Source organism: Hemitrygon akajei, chromosome 11 (genome assembly GCF_048418815.1).
Source record: "Hemitrygon akajei chromosome 11, sHemAka1.3, whole genome shotgun sequence".
NCBI lineage: Eukaryota > Metazoa > Chordata > Chondrichthyes > Myliobatiformes > Dasyatidae > Hemitrygon > Hemitrygon akajei.
The window spans coordinates 22,045,959-22,071,765 of record NC_133134.1 but is presented as its reverse complement, the minus strand read 5'-3'; the positions used below and the strand labels follow the sequence as shown (position 1 = coordinate 22,071,765).

The 25,807-nt window shown below is 38.6% G+C and overlaps 1 protein-coding gene across 2 annotated transcripts in view; it reads right to left on the bottom strand.

The window, feature by feature from the left end:
* glyr1 (glyoxylate reductase 1 homolog (Arabidopsis)) overlaps positions 1 to 25,807 on the bottom strand; it is a 51,453-nt gene that overhangs the window by 22,900 nt on the left and 2,746 nt on the right. Inside the window, exons 4-7 of one of the 2 annotated variants that reach the window (XM_073060371.1) lie at positions 24,239 to 24,362; positions 17,585 to 17,716; positions 15,444 to 15,512; positions 2,126 to 2,179 (exon numbers count right to left, since the gene is read on the bottom strand). In XM_073060371.1, the coding sequence (XP_072916472.1) occupies positions 2,126 to 2,179; positions 15,444 to 15,512; positions 17,585 to 17,716; positions 24,239 to 24,362 (379 nt within the window). The remainder of the gene's footprint in view (positions 1 to 2,125; positions 2,180 to 15,443; positions 15,513 to 17,584; positions 17,717 to 24,238; positions 24,363 to 25,807) is intronic. The other variant, XM_073060372.1, reaches the window with a different exon arrangement.

The following is a 25,807-nucleotide window of genomic DNA, read 5'->3' as shown; positions in this document are numbered from 1 at the left end:
AAGTTCACCATTGGTTGCTACCTCCACTATACTTTAGAGTAGGGATGGTGTTACTGGCTGATGCACAGTAATGGCCTTATGCCACACATACCGCTTTAAAAAAAAAAGCATGTCCTTGCCCATAAGAATTTTGCAAAGCTTCACTTATAAGATACTGTAAAGATGTGGAAGGTGTTCTTGTGGTCAGGTGAGACTAGATGACACTAAAGTGAAACTTTGTGGGCTTGACACTAAACATTATGTGTGATCTAAATCTAATACTGCACATCAGCCAGGTAACACTGTCCCTACTGTAAAGTATGGCAGATGATTTTCAACAGCAGGGACTGAAAATTGATGGTAAGACAGATGTTGCTAAATACAGAGAGATCCTGGATAAAAACCTGCAAACCTCTGTCAGGAAGTTTAAACTGGGAAGGAAGTTCATCTTTCAGCAGGACAATGACCCAAAGCACTCTGCCAGAGGAAACATGGAGTGCCTTCAAATGAAGAAAATTGAAGACCTTGAGTGGCCCAGAGTCCTCAACTTAACCCGATCAAATATCTCTGGCAAGACCTTAAGATTGCTGTCTGCCGCCACTCCTCAACTAACCTGGCACAGCTTGAGCAATTTTGCCAGCAGGAATGGGAAAATCTTTCTCCATCACACTATGCTAGTCTCTAATAGAGACTACTGGCTAAAAAGTCCAAAAAGTCTACTTGCTACAATAGCTGCCAGAGGTGGTTCAACTATGTACTGAACAAAAGGGGATGAATACTTTTAACTGCTGACATTTCAGTTTTTGAATTTTTAGTTTCTCTGTTTTTCGGGCTCTACTAAGAAAGAGGAGCATGTGATTCACAAATAAAAATGCTCAGTTAAATTGATCAAAATCCCTGGTTATAATACTCATTTATGTGAACAAAGGGTTAGGGGCTGAATACTTTTACAAGGCACTGCAAATGCTGTATAACAAGGTCAATTGTTGCCAAAATCGATTAAAACAGCATCAGGTACAATGTTAAGGGCAGAGCCTCAATACCAAAAAAGGGGTAAAAATGCTCAAATTGAACAGCAATTTCTTGACAAGCTCAATGCCCCATGGAAAACGATGGAAAAAGGAAATTAGAAAAGGGAAAATATAACTGTCTGTAAAACTTATAACTTTAAGCTACAACTTTTAAGTCCTTGCAAATTGATTAATGTAATATTTTGTACCATGAAACCAGCATAATTGCGCATCTACTATCTCTAGGATGGAAGATGGCATAAAAGAATTGGCTGATGCGTGTTTTTTTTAAAATACTGAGTTTTCAACTCGTGCAAAATGTAAAAATAAATCACAAATCTTTGTCAACACCTGGTTTATGCTAAAAACTAGAAGCGTGGGTGAAAGAATTATCCAACAAAAACCCTTAAAATATGATACTTTTATATTATAGGATGAAAAACTACAAACACATTGGGCATCAAACATTAAGTCATTGCTTTTTTCCTGCTTCCATGGTTATACAAAGTAGCCATTTTAACTTCCATTAATACTGAAGAATTTCCTTACTTACACGTGTAGACAGGAAGAAACTTCTTCCCCAATACAGAAATGTCTAAAACTAGAGGGTGTAAGTTTAAAGCAAGAGTAAAGGACATGAAGCAGGAACACAGTGCCTGAGTGAGTGGTGGTGGTACTCCCACAGCATTTAAATGTACAAATGAGCCATTATGGTAATGATTTAGAGGGCTACAGATTTAGAAATGGTAAACAGGATTATGATAGATGCACAGTTGGCAAGAATATGGTGCGCCAAAGGACTTGTTTCTGTGAAATATGACCATGACTCTCAATTATTAAAATTAGTAAAAGTAAGTGCAGTATATCTTATTAATAGCACCGAATATTGTCTGGCTCAGTCATATCTAGTGTGCTTGAATCCTGCCAGTTGACCCCATGTGTCCATTTAAGCTATCTAAACACAGGCACCAGGACTTACTCTAAAAGGAAAAATAAAAGCAATAAATCTAGGAAGACTATGAAAACCGAAGAGAAGCAGATCTGAAAGGGGTTACTAAAGCTTTGTTTCCTTGAATTTAGTTTATAATTGATGAGAAATAACACGACTAGACTGCACACTACTTGCACTATCTTACCTTCTCAGACTGACTGAGCAGAAAGTGATGGAAGTGAGGGTCGTCCTTTACTTGCTGCAATTAGAAAAATCAAATCTGAGCAAGGTAGTTATACTCTAATCCTATATCTGAAGATCTGTGATGTCAGAGACAGAATATGGCGGTAGCTACTGCCTGTCTAATAATCCTGGAAATCGAACTGGAAAGCTTTGCAATGAATTGGAGTCCCAGGGAAAGACCTTCTTTAGTTAGTCCCTTCTGCACCTACTTGTGGAAAACTACCAAATCAGCCTCTTCTAATTCTACATTAATGGTTTTCCAATTATATTTCTGATCATTTCTCACTGGACATAATTTGTTTGAAGCAATATGGGCAAGACATAGAAACATAGAAAACCTACAGCACAATATAGGCCCTTTGGCCCATAATGCTGTGCCGAACATGTACTTACTTTAGAAATTACCTACGGTTACCCATAGCCCTCTATTTTTCTAAGCTCCATGTACTATCCTGTAGTCTCTTAAAAGACCCTATTGTATCTGCCTCCACCACCGTTGCTAACAGCCCATTCTATGCACTTACCACTCTCTTACCCGACATCTCCTCTGTACCTACTTCCAAGCACCTTAAAACTATGCCCTCTCGTGTTAGCCATTTCAGCTCTGGGAAAAAGCCTCTGACTATCCACACTATAAATGCCTCTCTTCATCATACACACCTGTATCAGGTCAGCTCTCATCTTCCGCCGAGTTCACTCAACCTATTCTCATAAGACATGCTTCCCAATCCAGGCAATATCCTTGTAAATCTCCTCTGCACCCTTTCTATAGTTTCCACGTCCTTCCTGCATTGAGGTGACCAGAACTGAGCACAGTACTCTAAGTGGGGTCTGACAGGGTTCTATACAGCTGTAACATTACCTCTTGGTTCTTGAACTCAATCCTACGGTTGAAGGCCAATGCACCGTATGTCTTCTTAACCACAGAGTCAACCTGCGCAGCAGCTTTGAGTGTCCTATGGACTTGGACCCCAAGATCCCTCTGATCCTCCACACTGCCAGGAGTCTTACCATTAATACTATATTCTATCACCATATTTGATCTACCAAAATGAACCACTTCACACTTATCTTGAACCATGATTTGGAAGGAAAAAAAACCAAATATCATTAAAACTATTGCACTTCAATATTTCCCAATTTGTATTGCTTCAGTATTCAATCCCCCTTATTAATCCGAGCATTTGCAGTGAGAATGACAAAATGGCCCAAGATCCTGTTTTAACCAATTCAACTCCTTATGGTCAGATGTGTCATGAATTCAAATGCAAAACAAGCCAACGCAATAATTCTAAACTGGTTCATATTCTCTGCACAGCCATTTCCAAAATCATGTTTTCCCAATCATCTGGTAAAGAGGACTTCAACTGAGTTCAAATGCTAGCTACATAATAAGACATGGACAGATAACAGTTAACATCCTGGGCTCCTGGCAACACAATGATCTAGTAATCACATAAATGCATTATTGTGCTAAGTTTCCACATATTGGCCCTGATAATTACTCCATAACTGGAACAGATATTTCTCACAAAGTTTACTCATTTAAAAACTAGGCACTGAGAGAAAAAGCAATACAATGATTTAAGAGCTTAGTTTACACTTCTTCCTCAGAAACAGTAAAGTACAAATTATTTGTTAGCCTTGTCTTATACAGTATATACTTCACACCCATCACTCAAGTTAGACTACAAGACATGGGAGTACTTTAGACCACATGCACCATTCAATTATGGCTGATTTTTAAAATAAAAATCTCTCCCACCTTCTCTCTGTAACCCTTCTTTCACTCATCAAGCACCTATACAGCACTCTGTGGCAACAAACTCCATAGTTTCGCCATCTTCTGGTTAAAAAAAAATCCCCCCTTTTTAAGGGGTGTTCTTATATTCTGAGGCTGGGATCTGCCTGCAGATCCTACACTCCCTTACTAAGGGAAGCATCCTCTCCATATCTAAAACCAGGCTTTGAGGATCCAGTAAGATTTAAAGAGATCTCCCCTCATGCTTCTGAACTCCAAATACAGGCCCAGAGACATCAATATTAAGCCTTTCATTCCTGGGATCATTTTTGTGGACACTGGGCCCTGTTTGGAGTCAGAAACTGGGCCCAAAGTTGTTCTCAATATTCCAAATGGAGTCTGACCAATAACTTATAAAGCCTCAGCAGCACATTCTTGCTTTGATATTCCAGTCCATAAGGTGAGATGTTTCTGGTTCCAGTTACTCTATTTTCATCTGTGTTCATAATCAAAGCAGAAGAGATTTTTGTAAATAAAACAGAAAGCTACAATGAAATGATTCCTTTGGGTTCACATTAAAATGGAGAATATTTAGAATATGAGTTAAATCAAAAACAATTTGATGTAAATAATGTACAAGTTTCCTTTCCCTACAAGTTGGAGGATACTTGCAATGTTGAATTAATTGAAACCATTTAATGCATTGGGATCTCTGATCATCTCTTAGGCCCCTTACCATTAGGCAGACATACTGTAGCATTGGGACAAGAACTGTTACGATGGGAAACAGAAATCCCCCCAACCCCCCCCCCAACCAGGCTGTAAGACATCTGAACTCCCTGCCACCACCTAGGTCTCATCACGTATGAAGCACCAGTATTATACTGATTACTTTTTGGACTTGTGTCATCAAAATTTACTTGTGGTAATACAATGGATTCAGGTTGCAGTGGTGCTAGAAAGTTGTAGAATTTTCTTTATTTCCGCTTAAATAAAATGTGATCAGATCTACATACGTCCTATATCTAGAGAACAAAATTAAATACATAAATAGCACAGGAAAACATTATACTTGTTTATTTACTCATTGAGAAAATTTATCCTATTTCATGTACATGTTGGAATAAAGTATGTGAACGTCTGGGGTAATGCCTTCTACAAAAGCTATTTGAAGACAGGTGTTCCAGTTAATGAGATTGGAGGCGTGGGTTTTAAAAAGACACAGTCAGTTAACTGGCAGTACCTGTTCCTTTCAAGAATGATCTGTTTATGTGCACCATGCCTCAATCAAAACAACTTTCAGAGGACCTTAGAAGAATTGTAGAGATGCATGAAGCTGAAAAAGGCTACAACAGCATTTCTAAAGACCTGAATGCTCATCAGTCCACAGTAAGAGAAATTGTCTACAAATGGAAGAAATTCAGTATCGTTGCTACTCTCCTTAGGAGTGGACATCCTGCAAAGATCAAACCAAGAATATGTAATGCTGAAGGAGGGTAACAGCAAAAGACTTGCAGAAATCTCTAGAACTTGCTAAAGTCACTGTTCATCTGTCCACTATAAGAAAAACACTGAACAAGAGAATGGTGCTCATGGAAGGACACCACGGAGGAAACCACTGCTCTCCAAAAAAAAACAATGCTGCATGTCTCAAGTTTGCAAAAGACCACCTGGATGTTCAACAATGCTTTGGGGACAATGGTCTTTGGACAGATGAGAAAAAAAGTCGAACTTTTTGGCAGAAATGTATATTGCTATGTTTGGAGGAAACAGGGCACTGTACATGAACACCAAAACCTCATCCCAATTGTGAATCATGATGGAAAGAGCATCATTGTTTGCGGCTGCTTTGCTGCTTCAAGGCCTGGACAGCTTTCTATCGTTGAAGGAACAATGAATTCAAAATTGTATCAAGACATTTTACAGGAGAACGTCAGGGTAAGTAGTCCTTCACCTGAAATTTAATAGAAGTTGAATAATGCAACAAGACAATGATCCAAAAGACAAGAGTAATTCAACAAACCGAATGGTTTAAATATAAGAAAATACATATTTTGGAATGGCTGAGTTAAATTCCTGACCTTAATCCAGTAGAAATGTTGTGGAAGGACCTGAAGTACGCAGTTCATGCAAGGAAGCCCACCAACTTCCCAGAGTTGAAGCCATTTTGTAAGGTGAAGTGGCCTAAAATTACTCCTAGTCGATGTGCAGGACTGATGAAGTTACCAGAAACGTTTGGTTGAAGTTGTTGCTGTACAGGGGGTCACACCAGTTACTGAAAGCAAAGGTTCACATACTTTTTCCCAACAAATATATGTAATATTGGATCATTTTTCTCAATCAATAAATGAAGAGAGATAATGTTTTTGTGTTTATTAATTTAATTGGATTCTCTTTATCTAGTTTTAGGATGCGTGAAGATGAGGTGGGGGGGAAGAGAGAGCGCGAGAGACATCTGGAATACACACACACACATTAGTTGAATGGCAATTAACTAAACTTGAACTACAGGAGGTACCGAATAAAGTAGCCACTGAGTGTAAACTGCCAGTATATAAAATATGCAGTGATTAACCCTTTCCACTAACAGCTCTTTTATTCATCTTAATATTAAATGCATAAAGGCCCCAGGCTCTTAAATCGAGCCAAATGGTCTGTTCATTCTAAACAGTGGTGACAACTTTCAAACTGCAAGAAGTGCCAGAAAAGATCCAAGTAATGTTGAAAATTTTAGCACCTGCTTGCAAGCATGCATCATAGGTCAAATTTAACACATTTGGGGTCATTTGCATCTCGCTTCAGAAATATCAAAGAGAAATGTACAAATGTAAGGGAATAACCAAACTTTGACAGCACTCAAAAAAACACATTGGGGGATTTAATTCCACAGGCTAAACTGTGACTGATATCTGAACTTTGAAAACCCCGATAGCCCAAAAATATTTTTTTAAAGAATGGAAAAAAATGAACATACATAGGCATGTCTTAGATGTTTCTTGGAGTTAAATAATCAAAGATGAAGATGATTGTGTCAGTAAACACTCTTGCAGAAATACAAGGAGACTTTCCAGTGCTGGTAGAAACAGTGCTGAATCTCAAACAATATATTCCAGATCACAAATGGAAAATTACTGCATGTGTTTTTGAATGGGACAAAATAACCGGAACACTTACAAACAGGTTTTAGTTGATTTGTTAAATTAATCAGAAAGGTGTAGATGAGTGCTTTCTTTTTTCAAAAATTTATATTCTTGTTTATGACCATTCTAAAATCTTCCAAGGTGCAAATCCATGGTCTCACGAGACTAACGGATGCCTATTATTTTTAAGAGCAGCTGATGGCCTGACCACATCCTGAAACATGGCGAATTTACCTGAAACAAAAACTAGGCTGATATCGGACAACATATAACAGGTTACTGCAGTGAGTATGGAAATATAATTGACTAAGAAATATATCAAACAATGGAAATGGATGATGATTCTGCAATGAAAGGGGGCATCAGACAACATACGACAATGTATCATGAAATGCTTAATCAGGCTAACTGCTCAAATCAAATGGACACCAATAAGAACCTTGGAGAAACTAAATATTAAACAATAAATAAAATTAACAAAAATACATGTGCATACTTAAGACAAAACAAAGCCATAGAGAAGGATAGCGGACTGAGGCAGTTGACAGCAAATGAGAAATAGGTGAAATGTTTGAAATGGAGCACTAAATCTCGGTCCATTTTTGCCATTGACACTTTATATGTACATTGTTTATAGCACAAATTGAAAAATTAATTAAGTGAACATGTGAACCAGAAAGGGCTATATTCCTGCTAGATATCTAATAAACATTTGTTGATGTTAATTATGAATATGATGCAGAACTATATAAAAATTCACTTAGTCAAGTATGATGCCAAAAGTTGCGGGGGGTAGAATTACTTAGACTAATACTAATGCCTAGCTCAGTTATTGGAAACATGAGAAAATGGTGGCACCCAGAAGTAAACATGGAACTTTCTCCCTGGATTCAAATGATTTAACATCCAGTTCATCGAGACACATAATACACAGTTAAGCACGATATCATTATAGTCTCTGGGAAGAAGAAAACAAACACAAGAAGTGGAAGTCATATGGGAACAGGGTTTGATGGGCCAGCACAGTTATTCTGGGAATTTGCAAGAGACAACTTAAACAAGTAAACAGTTTTAAATGAAAAAAATACATTGATACATGATCTGTCCTGGTGTTTTAAAATTGCCACAGTAATGGAATAGCATTGCAAAGATCCTTAAAGCAAATGTAATATTAATTGTACACTAAAGTCATACAAGACCAATAAGCAAACTATAAGTCAGTCAAGTCAAAAATAATGTGAAGTAAACAATGTGCTTAAACAACTTGTTTAAAACTTGCAAAGCATTAATTTAGACTGTGGGACTGGGGTGTGTTGAAAGCAGACACTCTGGGACAGGATACCTACAATAAATCTTCCAGGAATCTGCTAACAAATTATGTACTTGAAACAATTAGGTTAGAATGCTGATTAAGAAATACGAAGAAGGGTTTGAAATAACTAAAAGACATTGCTATTGAAGCAGTAGCATTTGTTACATACTTCAGGACCAGAAGCAGAGACAAAGTAATAAATGAAACAGAAAATGCATTTTTGAGAATCTCTGGGAGTTAGTTGTTGGCAGGTAAGATCAGAAACAAAAAGATGCCCCAAAGTATCTCTCCAGGATGCAATGGCATTCATTGAAGAACAGAGTAAGTGGAAGCCTCAGAGAATCAGCCTGATGATTTGCTTTGCTGCATGCTTGGTAAAAGAGGTCCCAACTAGTCCATTCCAACCAAGATGCCCTCCTCCTTCAAGTTTCTCTCTCCCCTCCCCGCACCTTTCAAATCTACTCCTCAGCTTTTTTCTCCAGAAGGGTTTCGGCCTGAAATGTCAACTGTACCTTTTCCATAGATGCTGCCTGGCCTGCTGAGTTCTTCCAACATCTATAGATTTTCCCTTGTTTGTAAGTTTTTGTCTCAGTTTGGCCTACATCTCTAAACCTTTTCAATCCATTAACCTAAGTACCTTCTAAATGTTGTTAATGTATCTGCCTCAACTACTTCCTATGACAGCTCATTCCAGATAATGAACACCATCAGTCAAAAATTTGCCCCTCCAGTTCCTAGTAAATCACTTTCTCTCACACACACACCTACACCTTTAAACCTGTGCCATCTAGTTCTTGATTCTTCAATCCTTAGTACAAGGCTGTGCAATTTCACCCTATTTCATATATCTCTGCAATGCCCACTTAAACTCTGAAACTGCAATGAAAAAACTTCAAACCTGCTCAACCACCCTCCGTAACTTCAGTCCTAGCAACATCCTTATAAGCCCTGTCTGCACTTTTTCCAGCTTAATGGCATCATTCTTTTAGCAGGGTGACCAAACCTGAATATAGTATTTCAATTATGGCCTCACCAACACCTCACATATCTGCAAGATAACATCTCAATTTCTATACTCAATTGCCCTGACAACATGCCAAAAACTGCTTCCACCATCTATCTGCAACACCAACTTCAGGGAACCCTGTTCTGTAAACCACCCCAGGACTGTACATTCAATGAAGGTCCTTCCCTCACTTACCTTCCTAAAATGCATCACCTCACACTTAAAGGCATTTCATATTGTGTGGAATGAGATCACAAGCTTACCCCTCCATTGGATAAAGCACTGAGTGGAATCAAATGGTCTTCTGCATTGCCAAATGACCAAAGTGACTGCAATTATAAAGCAGTAAATACCATTCAGGCAAGTCACATTGAGTGAATACCTGAAGATAATGCATATTGAAGAAGGGAGTCAGAAGATTTACTGGGAGAGAAGAGAGATGACAAGCAGTGTCATGCATGTACAGTATTCAAGACTGGAAAAGGATTATTGAAAAAACAGCAAGTTTTGTCAGTTGGGAAGTACTAATCAGGGTTAATTAGCAAGTTTGAATGTGTCTAACTTCTTCAAAGTGTGTGCTTGATCATTACAATGGGACAGAAAAATCAGACCAGTACCATCTGATGATTTTAGTTGAGAAGTTGATAAGCGGAAGAAACTCATCAAGAGGTTGGAGAAAATACAATGGCATTTTTTTAACTTGAGGTAGCTGTTATGAAGCATGTCACTGCAGAACAAATTCCCTGTCCAACTGAATAAGGTAGATTTGATTTGTGTAATCAAAGTAACAAAACTCAAGATGAGCAGTCTATTGCCTTTGAATTAGTGTATTTAGAGAAAGTAAACGTGCACCACTGTAGGTTTTATGGCAGTAGTAAGAACTCAGAAATTAACAAATAATACAAGGATAATATTGAGAGACTAATACACACAAAATGCTGGAGGAACTCAGTAGGCCAGGCAGCATCTATGAAGAAGAGTAAACAGTTGATGTTTCTGGCTGAGACCCTTAATCAGGACTGGGGAAAAAAAGATGTCAGAGTAAGAAGTTAGGGGGAGGAGAGGAAGGAGTACAAGATACTAGGTGATAGGTGAAAGAGATAAAGGGCTGGAGAAGAGGGAATCTGATAGGAGAGAAAAGAAGGCCATGGAAGAAAGGGAAGGACTGCAGATTTTCTCGTTTGTGAATTTGGGAGATTTCTTGTTTCAAATGAATACAGGCAAGGGAAGGGGATAGCTAATGAAAGCAGATGGTAAGTGATACATGGAGTCCTCTGGAAGAAAGTGGACTGGTCAATAATCAATAATTAACTGTAGAATGGATTCTAGTTAACTGGAACACATCAGGACTAGCACATTATGGCCCAATTAAGCGGTAGTCCCAATTAGCCGGTTTTATGGAAATAGTGAAAAAGGTATAAAAGACAAGCTACCACTTAACTGAATAAAAATTATGTAAATAAAATACAGAACAAATTAAAACACTACCAATACCTACAATACCGTAAAACTATGTATTAGTTCTAAATAGTTATCAACTCAAGAACATATCCAGTATATGCCGCCATGTTCTTTTGATTGACTAAATGAAGGAAATCAGAGCAGATACCCAGTGGATAATGGACAGCTTTCAAACAATACTTCTGACTACTGCATCTTTCAAATCTTTATTTGCATTGTAACATTCAAGATGATTGTTGATACCTTCAATCTCTTTGTATTTCCTTACTTGTTGAAGTAGTGAAATTATTTCATTTTCACTCCTGGCTATTTCTGGCATCTCCAAGCCAGAATGTTTGAAATCACAGAGAGCAAAACAATTCTGAATTGTCTATTTCTCACCAAATGCCAATAACAAAAATCATTGCTTTTGAACACAAACACACACAACTGATACTATTTAAAAATTGTTTGCTCCAAGCATGATGTAGTGCTCCAATGCATGTGGCTGATGCTAGTTAGAAATTGTTTTGTGTCAGTCTTTTGTCCTAACTAAGCAGTATAGTGTCCCAAATAAATTGCAGCCCCAATTAACTGGAATCCCTGTATATTGGTCAAGAAAATGCCCATCCATGGTATGTAACCTTAGAATTAAGGCCACATGTACCTGAATTTATGATATAACAACTGTACGGTGGGAGATTTCAGCTGTCTCTGCATGGCTTCCCTGGATATGTTCGAATTAGACAATGAATGAACGACAGAACAGACAAATTATTGCATGTGCATTGGGCAAATTAACCTACACAAGACTCAACAAGTGCATCATTTTGCAATAGAAGTTACAAGATCACCAATGAAGCTGTTTTGTATAACCATGAGAAATTACAAAACAATCGGCCAAGCATCCTGTCACTTGCAACATTTTATACAGTCCATAAGCATGTTGCTTTCTCAGTAATCCACGTACTCCCAAGGAAATTTTAAACTCAATTCATTTTTCATTATTCCACTCTTCTGCAGCAGACATATAAATCACTATTCCACTGTATAATGCACCTGGCACAGTAATTCACAATGAACTTTTTACATTTGTGGCAACAAGCATCAATCATGTTAGAAGCTCTTGATGAAAATAATCTGTAAATTAATCATTGAACTAAAATACCTAGGCATGTGCCATAAGTAGAAATTGTTACAAACACAGCTCTAAATTATATAAAGTAAATGATACATATGGTATTTTGCATACTTAAACATAAAATTAAATTTTTTACATAGAAAGCAACTTGGCTGATGAAAGACAACTGTTCTAGCATGAATAAATACTACACTGATCCAAACATTCTCTTTAGTGTTGCACATTCAACTATTAGGAACTTGAAAGGCCTTTGAATTGTGGACACATTCCCATGCAGTAACCTTTTCCAAATTATGTAGACTCCACAGTAATTTGGTTCTGCACTCCCCAACTTGTATATTCTCAACTATCTAAATTAAAATGCCTTCTCAAATTCAAGACAATTGATAGTTTTAAGAACAAAATACAACAAAAAACCATAAAAAACACAAAATGCTGGCAGAACTCAGCAGGCCAGACAGCATCTATGGGAGGAGGTAATAACGACGTTTCGGGCCGAAACCCTTCATCAGGAGTGAAGTAACATGGGATGGTCGAGGGGGGGATAAGAAGTGGGGGGAGGGATAGAGAGCTGGGAAGTGATAGGCTGGAGGGAAATGGGCTGGGGGAAGGTGGAGGTCAGTGAGTTGGATGTTCATGCCGGCAGGAAGGAGGCTACCTAGGCGGGAGATAAGGTATTGTACCTAGGGAACATCCAACTCACTGACCTCGGTTGATACCCCTGCCCCCCACCCTTACCCTCATCCCTATCTATTATTTTAGTCTGGTTCTCTTTCTCTCTCTTTCCCCCCTCACTATAATCTCTCCCCCCAGCTCTACCTTTCTTTCTCTTTTATTTCCCATAATTCTCCACCTTCCCCCAGCCCATTTCCCTCCAGCCTATCACTTCCCAGCTCTCTACTTTATCCCTCCCCCCACTTCTTATCCCTCCTCGACCATCCCATGTTACTTCACTCCTGATGAAGGGTTTCGGCCCGAAACGTCGTTATTACCTCCTCCCATAGATGCTGTCTGGCCTGCTGACTTCTGCCAGCATTTTGTGTTTTTTATTTATTTCCAGCATCTGCAGATTCACTCTTGTTGCCTTTCAAAAAACAAACCATGCTTAATTGAAGTCAATAATACATTTACTATCTTATATTTTTGTCTTTTCACAAACACACCATTGCCACTTGCTCCAGTTATTGATGATAGTAGTCAATGAATAAACTGTAAATACTTAAGATACTTTGCTCTCCAAGACAGTTTGTTGTCTCCTCAGACAGTCCTATGGGAGCAAGGATGACATAGGCTTTGAGAATTCTGAGGTGGTTAATCAGGAGGAAAGGGAGGGAGGGAAAGGGAAGGGAAGGGAGACTCTTACAGATGGGACAGGTCATGGGTAAGTAATTAGTAAAATAGTCATCTTCTTCCACTGATTCTGCAAGACCTCCATGTACCTGACCCATGATTTCCAGGTTCTTATCATGGGCTGCAAGTTTCAGGAAGTTGTGGGAATGTTGTATTTGTTCAATGAGGCTTTGAGCGAATCTGTAAACTTTTATTTATCTGCAAGATCACTTCTTGCCACAACAGTAGCTACACTGGGAAATTGATGTCTGATGTGCAAACGACACTACTTGCACAGTGTGACTGACTGAGTGTGACAAAGACCTCAAAACTACAGATATCGACTTAGCAGAGAGTAATGATACTGGCTCATTTGTCCTTGCATTAAATTTGGAGGATTTTGCAGAGAGAATGATGGTGCTATAATCCAACATATCGACATGCCAGCTGCCAATAATCCAAATCTCAGGAAAAACAAACAGAGAAGAAATCCCTGCTGCCCAGTAGACCATGAGTTCAATATCAGGTTTGAGGTCAATCTTCAAATACCCTCTCCTCAAATGACTAAAGGCTATGCAAGTAATTTGAAAACAGTGGCAAGCTTCATCATCAATATCTAGCAACACGTACAACACGCTGGAGGAACTCAGCAGGTCAGGCAGCATCCATGGAAGCGAACAATCAATGTTTCAGGCCAAGACCCTTCGTCAGGACTGAAGAGGGAGGGGGCTCCCTCTCCCTTCCCCCAACCCAGTTTCACTCTACCTCCTCCCCCAGCTGCCTATCACCTCTCTCATGATTCTGCCTTCTTCTACTACACATAGTGCTTTCCCCTTTCATTCCTTCACCTTTCCTGCCTATCCCCTCCCTGCCTCCCCTCCCCCCACCCCTTGATCTTTCCTCTGATTGGTTTTTCATCGGCACCTACCAGCCTTCTCCTTCCCACCCTCCTCCCACCTTCTTTATAGGGCCACTGCCCCCTCCCTCTTCAGTCCTGATGAAGGGTCTCAGCCCGAAACGTTGACTGTTCGTTTCCACAGATGCAGCCCGACCTGCTGAGTTCCTCCAGCATGTTGTACACGTTGCTTTGACCACAGCATCTGCAGTGTACTGTGTGTGTCATCAATATCTATCTTTGCCAAAAAGGTGCTTATGAGCATATCAAGTGCTACACTTTTACCTAGCCCTTGCCATCAATCTTTATTGAGAGGGCAAAATAGTCCAAAAAAATCTTTTGTCTTGTAGACACTGAATTCAAGTGTGTTCAATAAGTATCATCTACACACTGCAATTCCATAACCAAGTAATTTTAATGGAGTAATTTTGGTTCTGGAATGTAGTTGCTATAGGGCGAACAGTTTACCATTAGTTCGGGAGATCTGCTCCAGCGCTGCAGTTTTTTGGATACAAGGTACAACACTACAACCAGAAATTTTGAAAGAAATGTTGAGGCAATGATGGGGTCTTGATTGACACCTGTCTTCACTGGATCTGCTGTAGACTCATTGGTTAACATCATGAACTCATGTTATTATGAAACAAGCACAATACACAGATGAACTTCCGTGGCAGCACAGCTGCAGAAGATTCAAGGAAGCTTTAAAATGGATTTGAGAAGTTTAGTTAGAGCAAGATTATCTACAGTATTTGTGATTTGTAAATGAAGATGGGAGATTTATACTAAGATCCGGAAGAACTTATTTCTATTTCTAGAAGTCAAAGACTAGGAACATAAACTGAAATTAATAGGATGAGAATCAACAACTCAGAGCTGCATAATGGAATTAGACTCAAATACGCTTTTGGCTGGCATGGACACAATCACTACTTCTTCCGTTGTACATTTCAGTGAGAAATTTACTACTTTCAAGGCCACAGTATCTATTGCAAGAGCAATAGTCTGACGTAAAGAACGGTGCAAATTTTCTCCAAAAATCACACAGAAAAATGACATTCCAGAGCCATAATGCTCTGTTCCAATCCTGTAGTTTCCAAAGCTACAACTTAAATATCAGAATCACCATTCCCCAGGTATACTGCAGCAAACTGATGTGTATCCAACTTGATTGTTTGTAGGATATCAAAAGATAAATCAACCAAATAAAACCATTAGCGGTAAAGTGATAAAGCTACAGGGTGTAACCAAATTTAAAGAGAAGTTTGCACCTCACCTTCCATTTGTAGCTTGCAACTGGACTTGCATCCAATCTCTTTACTGTGGAGGGCTCAGGAAAAGCATCCTGCATTTCAAACAAAACATCACAAATACACACATTATAAACAGGAACATGCTATAAACATATATTGACTGGGACTTCCATACGATAAAAAGTAGATGAGATTGTCAAATATGATCCAAAAAGTTTCCTTAATCACTATGTAGAAGTCCCAACAAGACAGTGCATGAGACTTGATCTATTAGGGAACGAGACAGGGTAGGTGACAGAAGTTTGTGTGGGGGAACACTTTGCCATTTGTTTCAAGGTAATTATGGAAAAGGGTAGGTCTGACTGTCAGATTGTGATTCTAAACTGGAGACAGGCCAATTCTGATAGCATCAGAAAGGATCTAGCAAGTATGGACTGGTACATGCTGTTTTCTAGCAAAGGTGGCTTGGTAAGTGGGAGGCCTTCAAACGTGAAATATTGAGAGTACCAAGCTTGCATGTGCAGACAGTATAAAAGACAAGGATAACAGGTTTAAGAAACCTTGGTCTTCAAGAGATACTGAGGCCCTGGTTAAGAAACAAAAGGAGGTGCATAGCAGGATTTGGCAGGCAAGAACAAATACGAGATACCTGGAGTATAAGAAATGCAAGAAAACACTTAAGAAATCAGGAGGGCTAAAAGAAGGGATGGGGTTGCTCAAGCAGACAAGGTGCAATAGAATCCTTGGGGCTTCTACAGATATATGTTAAGAGCAAAAGGATTGCAAAGGACAAAATTAGTCCTATGGAAGATCAGAATGGTAATTTATGCATGGAGTCAAGAGATGGGAGAGATCTTAAATGAAATGTTTGCATCTGTGGGAGGTTGGTCAAGAAGGTTCAGTCACTTGGCATTCAAGATGAGGTAGTAAATTGGATTAGACATTGGCTTTGCGGGAGAAGCAAGAATGCTAGTAGGTGGTTGCTGCTGCTCTGACTGGCCTGTGACTAGTACCGCAAGGATCAGCGCTGGGTCCAATGTTGCTTGTCATCTATATCAGTGATCCGGATGATAATGTGGTTAACTGGATCAGCAAATTTGCAGATTAACACCAAAGATTAAGGGTGTAGTAGACAGGGAGGAAGACCATTACAGCAGGATCTGACCAGCTGGAAAAACAGCAGGTGGAATTTAATGCAGATAAGTGAGAGGTGTTGCATTTTGGAGGACCAACCAGGGTACACAGTGAGCTGTACAGCATTGAGCAGAGAGGTAGAAAACAGGGATCTGGGAATACAGGTCCATAATTCAGTGAAAGTGGCATCACTGGTTGATAGGGTCATTAAAAAAAACTTTTTGGACATTGGCTTTCATAAATCAAAGTAATGAGTACAGGAGTTGTGATGTTATGTTGAAGATGTATAAGACATTGGTGAGGCACAATTTGGAACATTGTGTGCCCCACAGGAAAGATGTCAATAAGATTAAAAGAGTATGGAGAAAATGTACAAGGATGTTGCACAGACTGGAGGACCTAAATTATAAGGAAAGATTGAATAAGTTAGAACTTTATTCCCTAAAACATAGGAGATTGAGGAGATTTGATAGCGGTATACAAAATTATGAGAGGTATAGATGTGGCAAGTGCAAGCAAGCTTTTTCCACTGAGGTTGGGTGAGACTACATCTAGAGATCATAGGTCAAGGATGAATGGCGAAATGTTTAAGGGGAACACAAAGGGAAATATCTTCACTCAGAATGGTGAGTGTGGAACAAATTGCCAGCGCAAGTGATGGCTGTGATTTCAACGTTCAGGAGAAGTTTGGATAAATACACGGATGGGAGGGGTATGCAGGTCCTTGGGACTAGCCAGTTTAAATGGTTTGGCACAGATTAGATGGGCCTAAGTTACTTTTTCTGTGTTGCAGTTTTCTACGACTCTATACACCTCCAAAATTGACAAAAGTGAATTTACTTTCTTCATCTAACTAGACTGTGTGATACAGTGCAAGTTTTGTGAACTGCAGTTATCTGCTCACATTCTGTTTTTGTCTGTGGATGCAATGGTGGTCATGGTCATTGGGTTTAACACATGGAAAAAGTAAAACCATAAAAAACCCATCCCCGCCCATTGAAAATATTTAATGCATCTACCTAACACTAACCTTTTCTTCTTTGGGTGGTCGACCCCTTTTCCTTGTATTATGTTCTGAAATTTCTGCTGCAGATGAAGTTTGTCTTTTGTCTTCAGATGAAATATGTTTGTTTTTATCTTCTGATGAGGTAAGTGCAGATACCTAAAAAGTAATTAGCTTAAAATGAAGGTGCACACCAATAATCCAGAAAACTGCTAAACATTACCTTAAGTGGCATGGATTGTGAAAAGTCACACTTCCAGACAATTTGTAAATCAACTTGGCCCAGACCATCCACCGATGTACTTTGTCTCATCCATTTGGAGTTTTAATACTAACTCAATGTGCTGGATTTTTAAAAATTAACTCAAAGGTCATCAGCTACAGCACAAAGTCCCAGTATTGAGAGGCAAATGAATAAAATACTCTAAATACAGTTTCCTCTGCAGAGTTGGTGTGTGCCTGATAGACCAAATAGTACAGTATCAATTTTGAGAATCTCAGTATCTCAGGGATACTTGGACATGTTAGATTTCCAGCATCCATCTAAGTGAACTGAATATAGAAATGATTTTCATCACTTTCTCTATGCACTAAGTCAATGTAAAAATAGACTTCATCATCAAACCAAGAGACTATTGAAAAAATAGTAAACAGCACAGTTGCACCCAGTCAATTTAAGATAAACAACATTAACATGAAAATACTACTAATATTGAAGAATTCCAAATGATCAATGAGTTTTGACTTTCACAGCTTATTATGAAATCTGAAAAATAAGGTGCCACACAAGAAACTTAAAAATAAGATACATGGAGTTGGAAGAAGTGTATTGGCATGGATAGTGGATTGGTTAACCAATAGAAGGCAGAGAGTTGGTATAAATGGGTGTTTCTCCGGTTGGCAGTCAGCAGTGAGTGGGGTGCCTCAGGGGTTGGTGCTGAGCCTACAGCTGTTTACTATTTACATTGATGATTTGGAAGAGGGGACTGAGTGTAGCGTTGCAAAATTTGCTGATGACACTGAGTGGAAAAGCAAATTGTACACAGGACGTGGAGAGTCTGCAGCGGAATAAATAGGTTAAGTGAGTTAAGGTCTGGCAGATGGAATACAACGTTGGTAAATGCCAGATCATCCACTTTGGAAGGAATAATAGAAGAGCAGATTATTATTTAAATGGCAAAAGATTGCAGCATGCTGTTGTACAGAAGGACTTAAGAGTGCTTGTTCATGAATCGCAAAAAGTTGGCTTGCAGGTACAACAGGTTATTAAGAAGGCAAACAGAATGTTGGCCTTCATTGCTAGAGGGATTGAACTCAAGAGCAGGGAAGTCATGCTGCAACTATACAGGGTACTGGTGAGGCCACACCTGGAGTACTGTATACAGTTCTGGTCTCCATACTTGAAGGATATACTGGCTTTTGAGGCAGTGCAGAGGTTCACCAGGTTGATTCCAGGGATGAAGGGGTTAACCTATGAGCAGTGATTGAATCGCCTGGGATTATACTCTCTAGAGTTCAGAAGAATGTGGGGGGGGGGGGGGGGATCTTATAGAAACATACAAAATTTTGAAAGAGATAGATAAGATAGAAGTAGGAAAGTTGTTTCCTTTGGTAGGTGAGACTAGAACTAGGGGACATTGCCTCAAGATTCAGGGGAGATGATTTAGGACACAGATGAGGAGAAACTGTTTTCCCCAGAGAGTGGTGAATCTGTGGAATTCTCCGCCCAGGGAAGCAGTTGAGGCTTCCTCACTAAATATATTTAAGAAACAATTAGTTGTGTTTTTACATAGTAAGGGAATTAAGGGTTATGGGGAAAAGGCAGGCAGATGAAGCTGAGTTTACGGACAGATCAGCCACAATTTTACTGAATGGCGGGGCAGGCTCGATGGGCTGGATGGCCTACTCCTGTTCCTATTTCTCATGTTCTTATGCATATTCCAATTATGGCCTTTCCAGTCATGCTTTCAAAGCTAGAGCTTAAAATAGTTATCTTTCAGGTTCTCCAACAGCATTAAGTCAAGCTTAATACAGATATTAACAATTCCAAAAGGTATTCAGATCATAGAAAATAAAATTCTCTCAAAGAAAATATGGTATTTGTTATTTTAGAAAGATTTGTATTCACACTACAAATGACAAGTTATATTTTGAAGAGTTTTTTTTACATAAAGATTACATGTCAATTTAGCAAACTAACTACAATGATGCAATTCTATTCAATCACAAAGCAAAATTAAATCAGATATTGTGCACACGAACTCACAATTTAGTCCTCAGGGAGGGATATACTCACTTTAGAGACACTGGACATGTGGGAAATAACTAAATTATTTATACCAAGAGCAAGGAGGAAGAAAACAGATCAGATGAAGGTAAAACAGAAAATTTCTGTTGTTACAAATTGAGCAAATGGCTGTCAATTTCAAAAAGCTGACGGAACACTAAGATGATTTATTTTCCACATAGTTACTTTGTGAAGTGTACAGCACAGAGTCAGAATTTACCATATTGTTATGACTACCGTGGTTTCAAATACATTGAATTTTATTTAAAATACCAGCATACTAGTTACGTACTTGGTTACTAAAGTTAACATACCTCAGAAATACAGGTTGATACAGGTTCACAATTAGAAAGATTTGACTGTTATAATATGCATAATAAAAAATGATCAAGCAGAAAAGTCTTAATAGAGGTGTACAAGATGATATGAGGCATAGATCAAACAGATAGCTAGAGACGTTGCTGGGTGAAAATGAAGTATGAGGGGGCATAATTTTAAAGTGAATGTCGAAAATATAGGTGGGGAGATGCCAGAGGTAGGGTTTTTTTTAACAAGGTATGTGGAACACACTGCTGGGCATTGTAGTAGAGGCAGATGCATTAGGGACATTTAAGAGACCCTTAGATCGGCATATGGATGGTAGAAAAATGGAAGTCTATGTAAGTGGGAAGGATTAGATTGATCTTAGTGTAGGTTAGAAGGTCAGCACAACATCATGGGTCAAAGAGTCTGTACTGTGCCGTAGTGTTTTACGTTCTAAGTCAGCTAAGTTATCAATCAGCAATTCTGTTGCTCACTGATTTGATCAACAACATACCTGAGATATAAAAGGATAATGCTCAGTAGGTACTGCTGTGAAACAAAACCTTAAATTTTAATACAACTGAGGCAGAGTGTGGTAAACTATTTTATTTGCCAAATCCATTTTAAAAATAAGCCGATTTTAAGAACGAAGTCCGAGGGGGAAAAAAAGGAATTAGTAGCACATGGTAGTGGAGGAAATGGAAATAGCTAACAAGAGACAAAGCCTGCTATTGAGGCAGTCAATTCCACGTGATGCCTACAATCTGCATAAAGTTTTCTTTTGAACACAGCTACAGACTTCTGCCAATCACCTTAAATGGGAGAAAATCCATTCAAAACTTCAGTTCCTTTGCTCACTTGACCCCATCTGCCTAGCTAATGGGAACAGTCTTCCCCCCACCAATATCTTATCCAAGTCAGTTCAGACCTAATATATAGCAGATAAATTACCTCAGGCTTCTCCAAGGAAAATAACCTGAGATTTTCTAGACAGTGACAAACATTTTTGAGTGCATGTGCCTAAATTGGCAATAATCTTCTAAAACATTCTCTCGTGTGCCATAATAATTTTGAGCAGATAATCAATTATTAATCATAATTATGGACTTTAAGGAAAAAGGAATGTTGCTTATTTACATTGTTTTACTATTAATAAAAGTATAACAGAAACAAATTGAAATAAATGAAGCATTAGAAAATCTGCATAAAAATATTAAGCTTTTAAAAGAAAATTAACATATATATTAATAATATAACCATTTACTTTCTAAATACTTGTGTACACCAGGTCTGAAAGGATTTCAAAACCTATCATCCAACATCACATGTTCTCATCTAGCTGGCGCTAAGCTAACACGAGACATTTCCTGTGAAAACATCTCATTGCTCTCAGGTTGTAAACAAGTCGCACGCTGCTTCATTTGGCAGTAAAGGTAATCATTATGTATCTTTTTATTAGGGGTGGGGTTTAAAGAAGCAAGGGGTGGCCATGTAACCATGCTCTAGACAATCTTCTGATTCAAAACCCATTATCCTGGAGTCATTCCAAATCATTTTCTTCAGGACCTGCATTCCCTAAAATGCAGTGACCAGAACTTACAGTAAGACTTAGCTGTAGCCTATTAAGTTCATAATTAACTCCGTACTTTTTTGCATCCAATGCCTTTATTTATGAAACATTTCCAAAAGTTTGTTAATTGCTTTCTCAAGATGTCCTATTTCATGTATCTATTCAATTATATCCCTCTAGATTTCTCTGCATTCCCTTTCACTCACATAATCTTCCCACTAGCCTTTGCACACCCCCCACACTACCAGTATCCTCCTCCTTACTTAAAATTCATCTAATTTTCATACCATCTGCCACAAGTATGCACTAGTCTAAACTAAAAGGAATGAGAACAAACTTACCTGGTTTAAATAAAACTTCAAATAAAGTAAACTTTGTCTGTACAAATGTTAGCATTCTAATTTTAAAATCTATTTAGTTTATAAAATTACTCAACTATTTGAATACTTTTGAACACCAGACATTCAGAAGCATTCCATTTTGCAACAGGTTCAACAGCCTGCAGGGCAAAATTCTGGCAGCAAAGTAAGTCACTGCTGGTTCTGTTCTGTCTTGGATCTCTCCAATCAGTTGGGAACCAGCCTCCCAGCCAAGGCAGGCATTTGCAAAACAAGGGTTAGCAGCTCTTCCGCATCACCTGCCTTAATATTGGGAACCAGCTCTTTTCTTCTTTCACAATTTTCCAGTCCGACCAATCTATACCTGCTTACATAAATCCATATATCTGCAATTGCAGAGTATGAACTTTATTCAACACATTTTAACCTTTTATGCCTCAAAACAAATAAACTTTTCCTAATTTGACATCTTATACATAAATATTATTTTTCTCAGGTTCCATCTAACACTTTTCAGTCCTTTGTGTAACTAATCCCTCCTTTATAATGGCACATGCCAGTGTCCAACCAATGCCAAGTAACGGAATTCATCAAGAGCAAACATGTTACTTTTGGGATGGAAGACTGTGATTGGTGGAAAACCACAGGTTATCAACCTCAATTATTCCCATTTTAGTCAGAAGAATGAAGTGATCTTAAAGAAGAAATAAACTTCCTATTAGACTTGACAGTATTGATACTGAGTTGACATTCCTGAGGCTCGGAGCCAGAAATAGGGATTTGTCTTGAAATAACAGCTCATCCATCAAGTACAGGGATGTAAAGAAATTTCACCAACCAGTGAATGCTGAATCTTTGAAATTCTTTACCCATGAGGGCTGTAGAGGGAAAGAGAGTAGCAGTGGAATAAACAAATCTTATAGGCCCAGGCAATTTTGCTATATCACCTCACCAAGGAAATGCACATTCCTTGCATTTCTACCCACTGTATCAAAAAAAAAATGCTGTCATGAAGACCATCACTGTAAGAGCACCACAATAGCATATCAGTTAGCATGACATTATTACAGCTTAGGATGTCAAAATTCAGAGATGAATATTGGCACCATCTGAAAAGGAACTTGCATGTTTTGTCAGTGACATAAGGATTTCATCTGGGTGTTCTGGTTTCCTCCCACAGTCCAAAGGCATACTGGTTAGTAGGTTAACTGATCATTGTAAACTGCCCTATGATTTTTTTCACTCTCCATGCTTTGTGGCATATCAGGTGGTAACCTTGCCGTTTCTTTGGCAATCTGTCTGTTTTTAAATGAGGCCGAGTTGCGAGCTCAATGCTCAACCCAGCACAGTGCAAGAAACCAGCCGGATTCATACCCGGGACCACTCACCTCAATATCCAGTGTGGATGGCACACCACCAGCCAGTTTTGTCCTATAATTAGGTTAGGATTAAATAACTGAGCTGCTGGGCAGCTCGTTTGACTGGAAGGACCTATTCCGCACTGTATCTCTAAATAAATACATGATTACTTTTAATTCTACTCTCCACTGTCAAAACATGTGCTGTCTTGAAGACCACTGTAAATTCTTGCATCAATAAGAATGCTCCATGAATGATTGAGTATGAATGTTTACCAGGGATAACATTTTAAGTTATTTATTATTTTGAGTTGAAAGAGAAAAAGGAGAGTTAATTTCCTCCAGATGATGAATATTAAAAGAGCAATTTTAGAATAAGGGGATGATAATCTGAGATGGCATTATTTCCTTGATACCAGGCCTGTAAAATCCTCTAGAAAGCTTTGAGAGATAGATTTTGAAATTGAAGAATACAGAGATTGAGCAGAACAGTTGACTTTAGTCTCCAGCCATGATCTTAAAAAATTGCAAAGCAGACTTCAAGGACTCGTTCTATTCCTGCTTCTAATTACACGTATGAAGTGGGTATGAAGAAGCATCAGCACCCTGCAGACATATTTGAAATATCTGAGAAACTCAAAAACCAGCAACACTGAAAATAGCATTTCCTAATTAAGTAATAGAAACAGCCCCATGTGGATAGAAATTAGTTGCCAGTTACATTGAACTTCCCTATAACTGTATCTTATGATTCTCTGGCTATCCTCTCAAACCAAACAGGAAGCACACATGTTTTAATTCACCAGATATACTACATTACTTTACCTTGGATTTAATGAATTCCTCAACTGCATCCACTGCCTGTTGAAAGCGTTTCCCTTTCGTAATTTTTATCATTTCCTCCTTGTGAAGATGGTAGGATTTAAGTTGGTCGACTTTGATCCATGCACTGGAACAAAATTTAATCAGTTTCCAGAATCATATACTTTGAATTTCTGTAAAAGGTTTGTCTAAAATTGTTACCAATTCTGAGATCTGTCATTAGCAACATACATTGGCATTTAGTGTGTCTTGATAGAACACACAACTCTCTCAGTCACTGCTACTACATCAGGCTAATACAATTAGCTACGGATTATGACTTCCACGTATAAAATTTCAAGAAAAAAACAAAGATAAAGTTCAAAGTAGATTTTAAAGTAGATTCATTATCAAAGAATCAGAATCATGTTTAATATCACTGGCACATGTGAAACATGTTATGTGGCAGCAATACATTTAAATAAAACTAAATTATAATAAATATACATAAAAATTAAAATAAATGAGTAGTACAAAAAGAGAGAAAAAATAGTGAGTTAGTGTACATGGGGGTTCATTATCATTTCAGAAATCTGACGGCAGAAAGGACGAAGCTGTTCCTTAAACACTGAGCCTGTGTCTTCAGGTGCCTGTACCTCCTCCTTGATGGTAGCAATGAGAAAAGGGCACGTCCTGGGTGATGGGGTCCATAATAACTTTTTTAAGCATTGTCATTTGAAAATGTCTTTGAAGCCGGGGAAGCTTGAGCCTGATATAGCTGGTTGAGTCTGCAACTTAGTGCAACATTTTCCAATCCTGTGCAGTGGCACCTCCATACCAGATGGTGATGCAACTAGTTTGAATGCCCTGCATGGCACATCTGTAGAAACCTGCAAGTGTCCTTGGTGAGTATCAATTATCCTCAAACTCCTACTGCAATACAGCTGCTGTTGTGACTTCTTTGTAATTGCATCAATATGTTGGGCCCAGGATAGATCTTCAGAGATGTTGACACCCAGGAACTTGAAACTGTTTACCTTTTCCACTGCTGATCCCTCAACGAGGACCGGTATGTGTACCCTTGACTTCCCTTTCCTGAAGTCCAAGGTCTTTGGTTTTACTGATATGGAGTGCAAAGCTGTTGTGACACCACTCAACTAGCTGATCTATCTCACACCTGTCCACCTCCTTGTCAGCACCTGAAATTTTGCCAAAAAGTATGTATACATTGCCATATACTGCCTTGAGATTCATTTTCTTGCAGGCATTTATGAGAAAATACAGAAATATGAAAAACTGTACATAACAAAGACTATCAAACATCTAATGTGCAAAAGCAGACAAATCATGCCAGTAATAAATAACAAAAATGTAAATAAATACAGCTTAAGAGAATAGTTGTAGAGTCCTTGAAAGTGAGTCTCTAGGTTTTGGTGCAGCAGTTATGAATACTGAAGTTATCCAGAATTATAACAAGCATAATCAATCAATTCAGATGTAATGGAGGAATAACCATAAAGCAACAAGAGATCAATAACACTGTCAAGGACAGTCCCAAGCTGTGAAAGGAGGAAGGTTAGACATGGGGCTGGC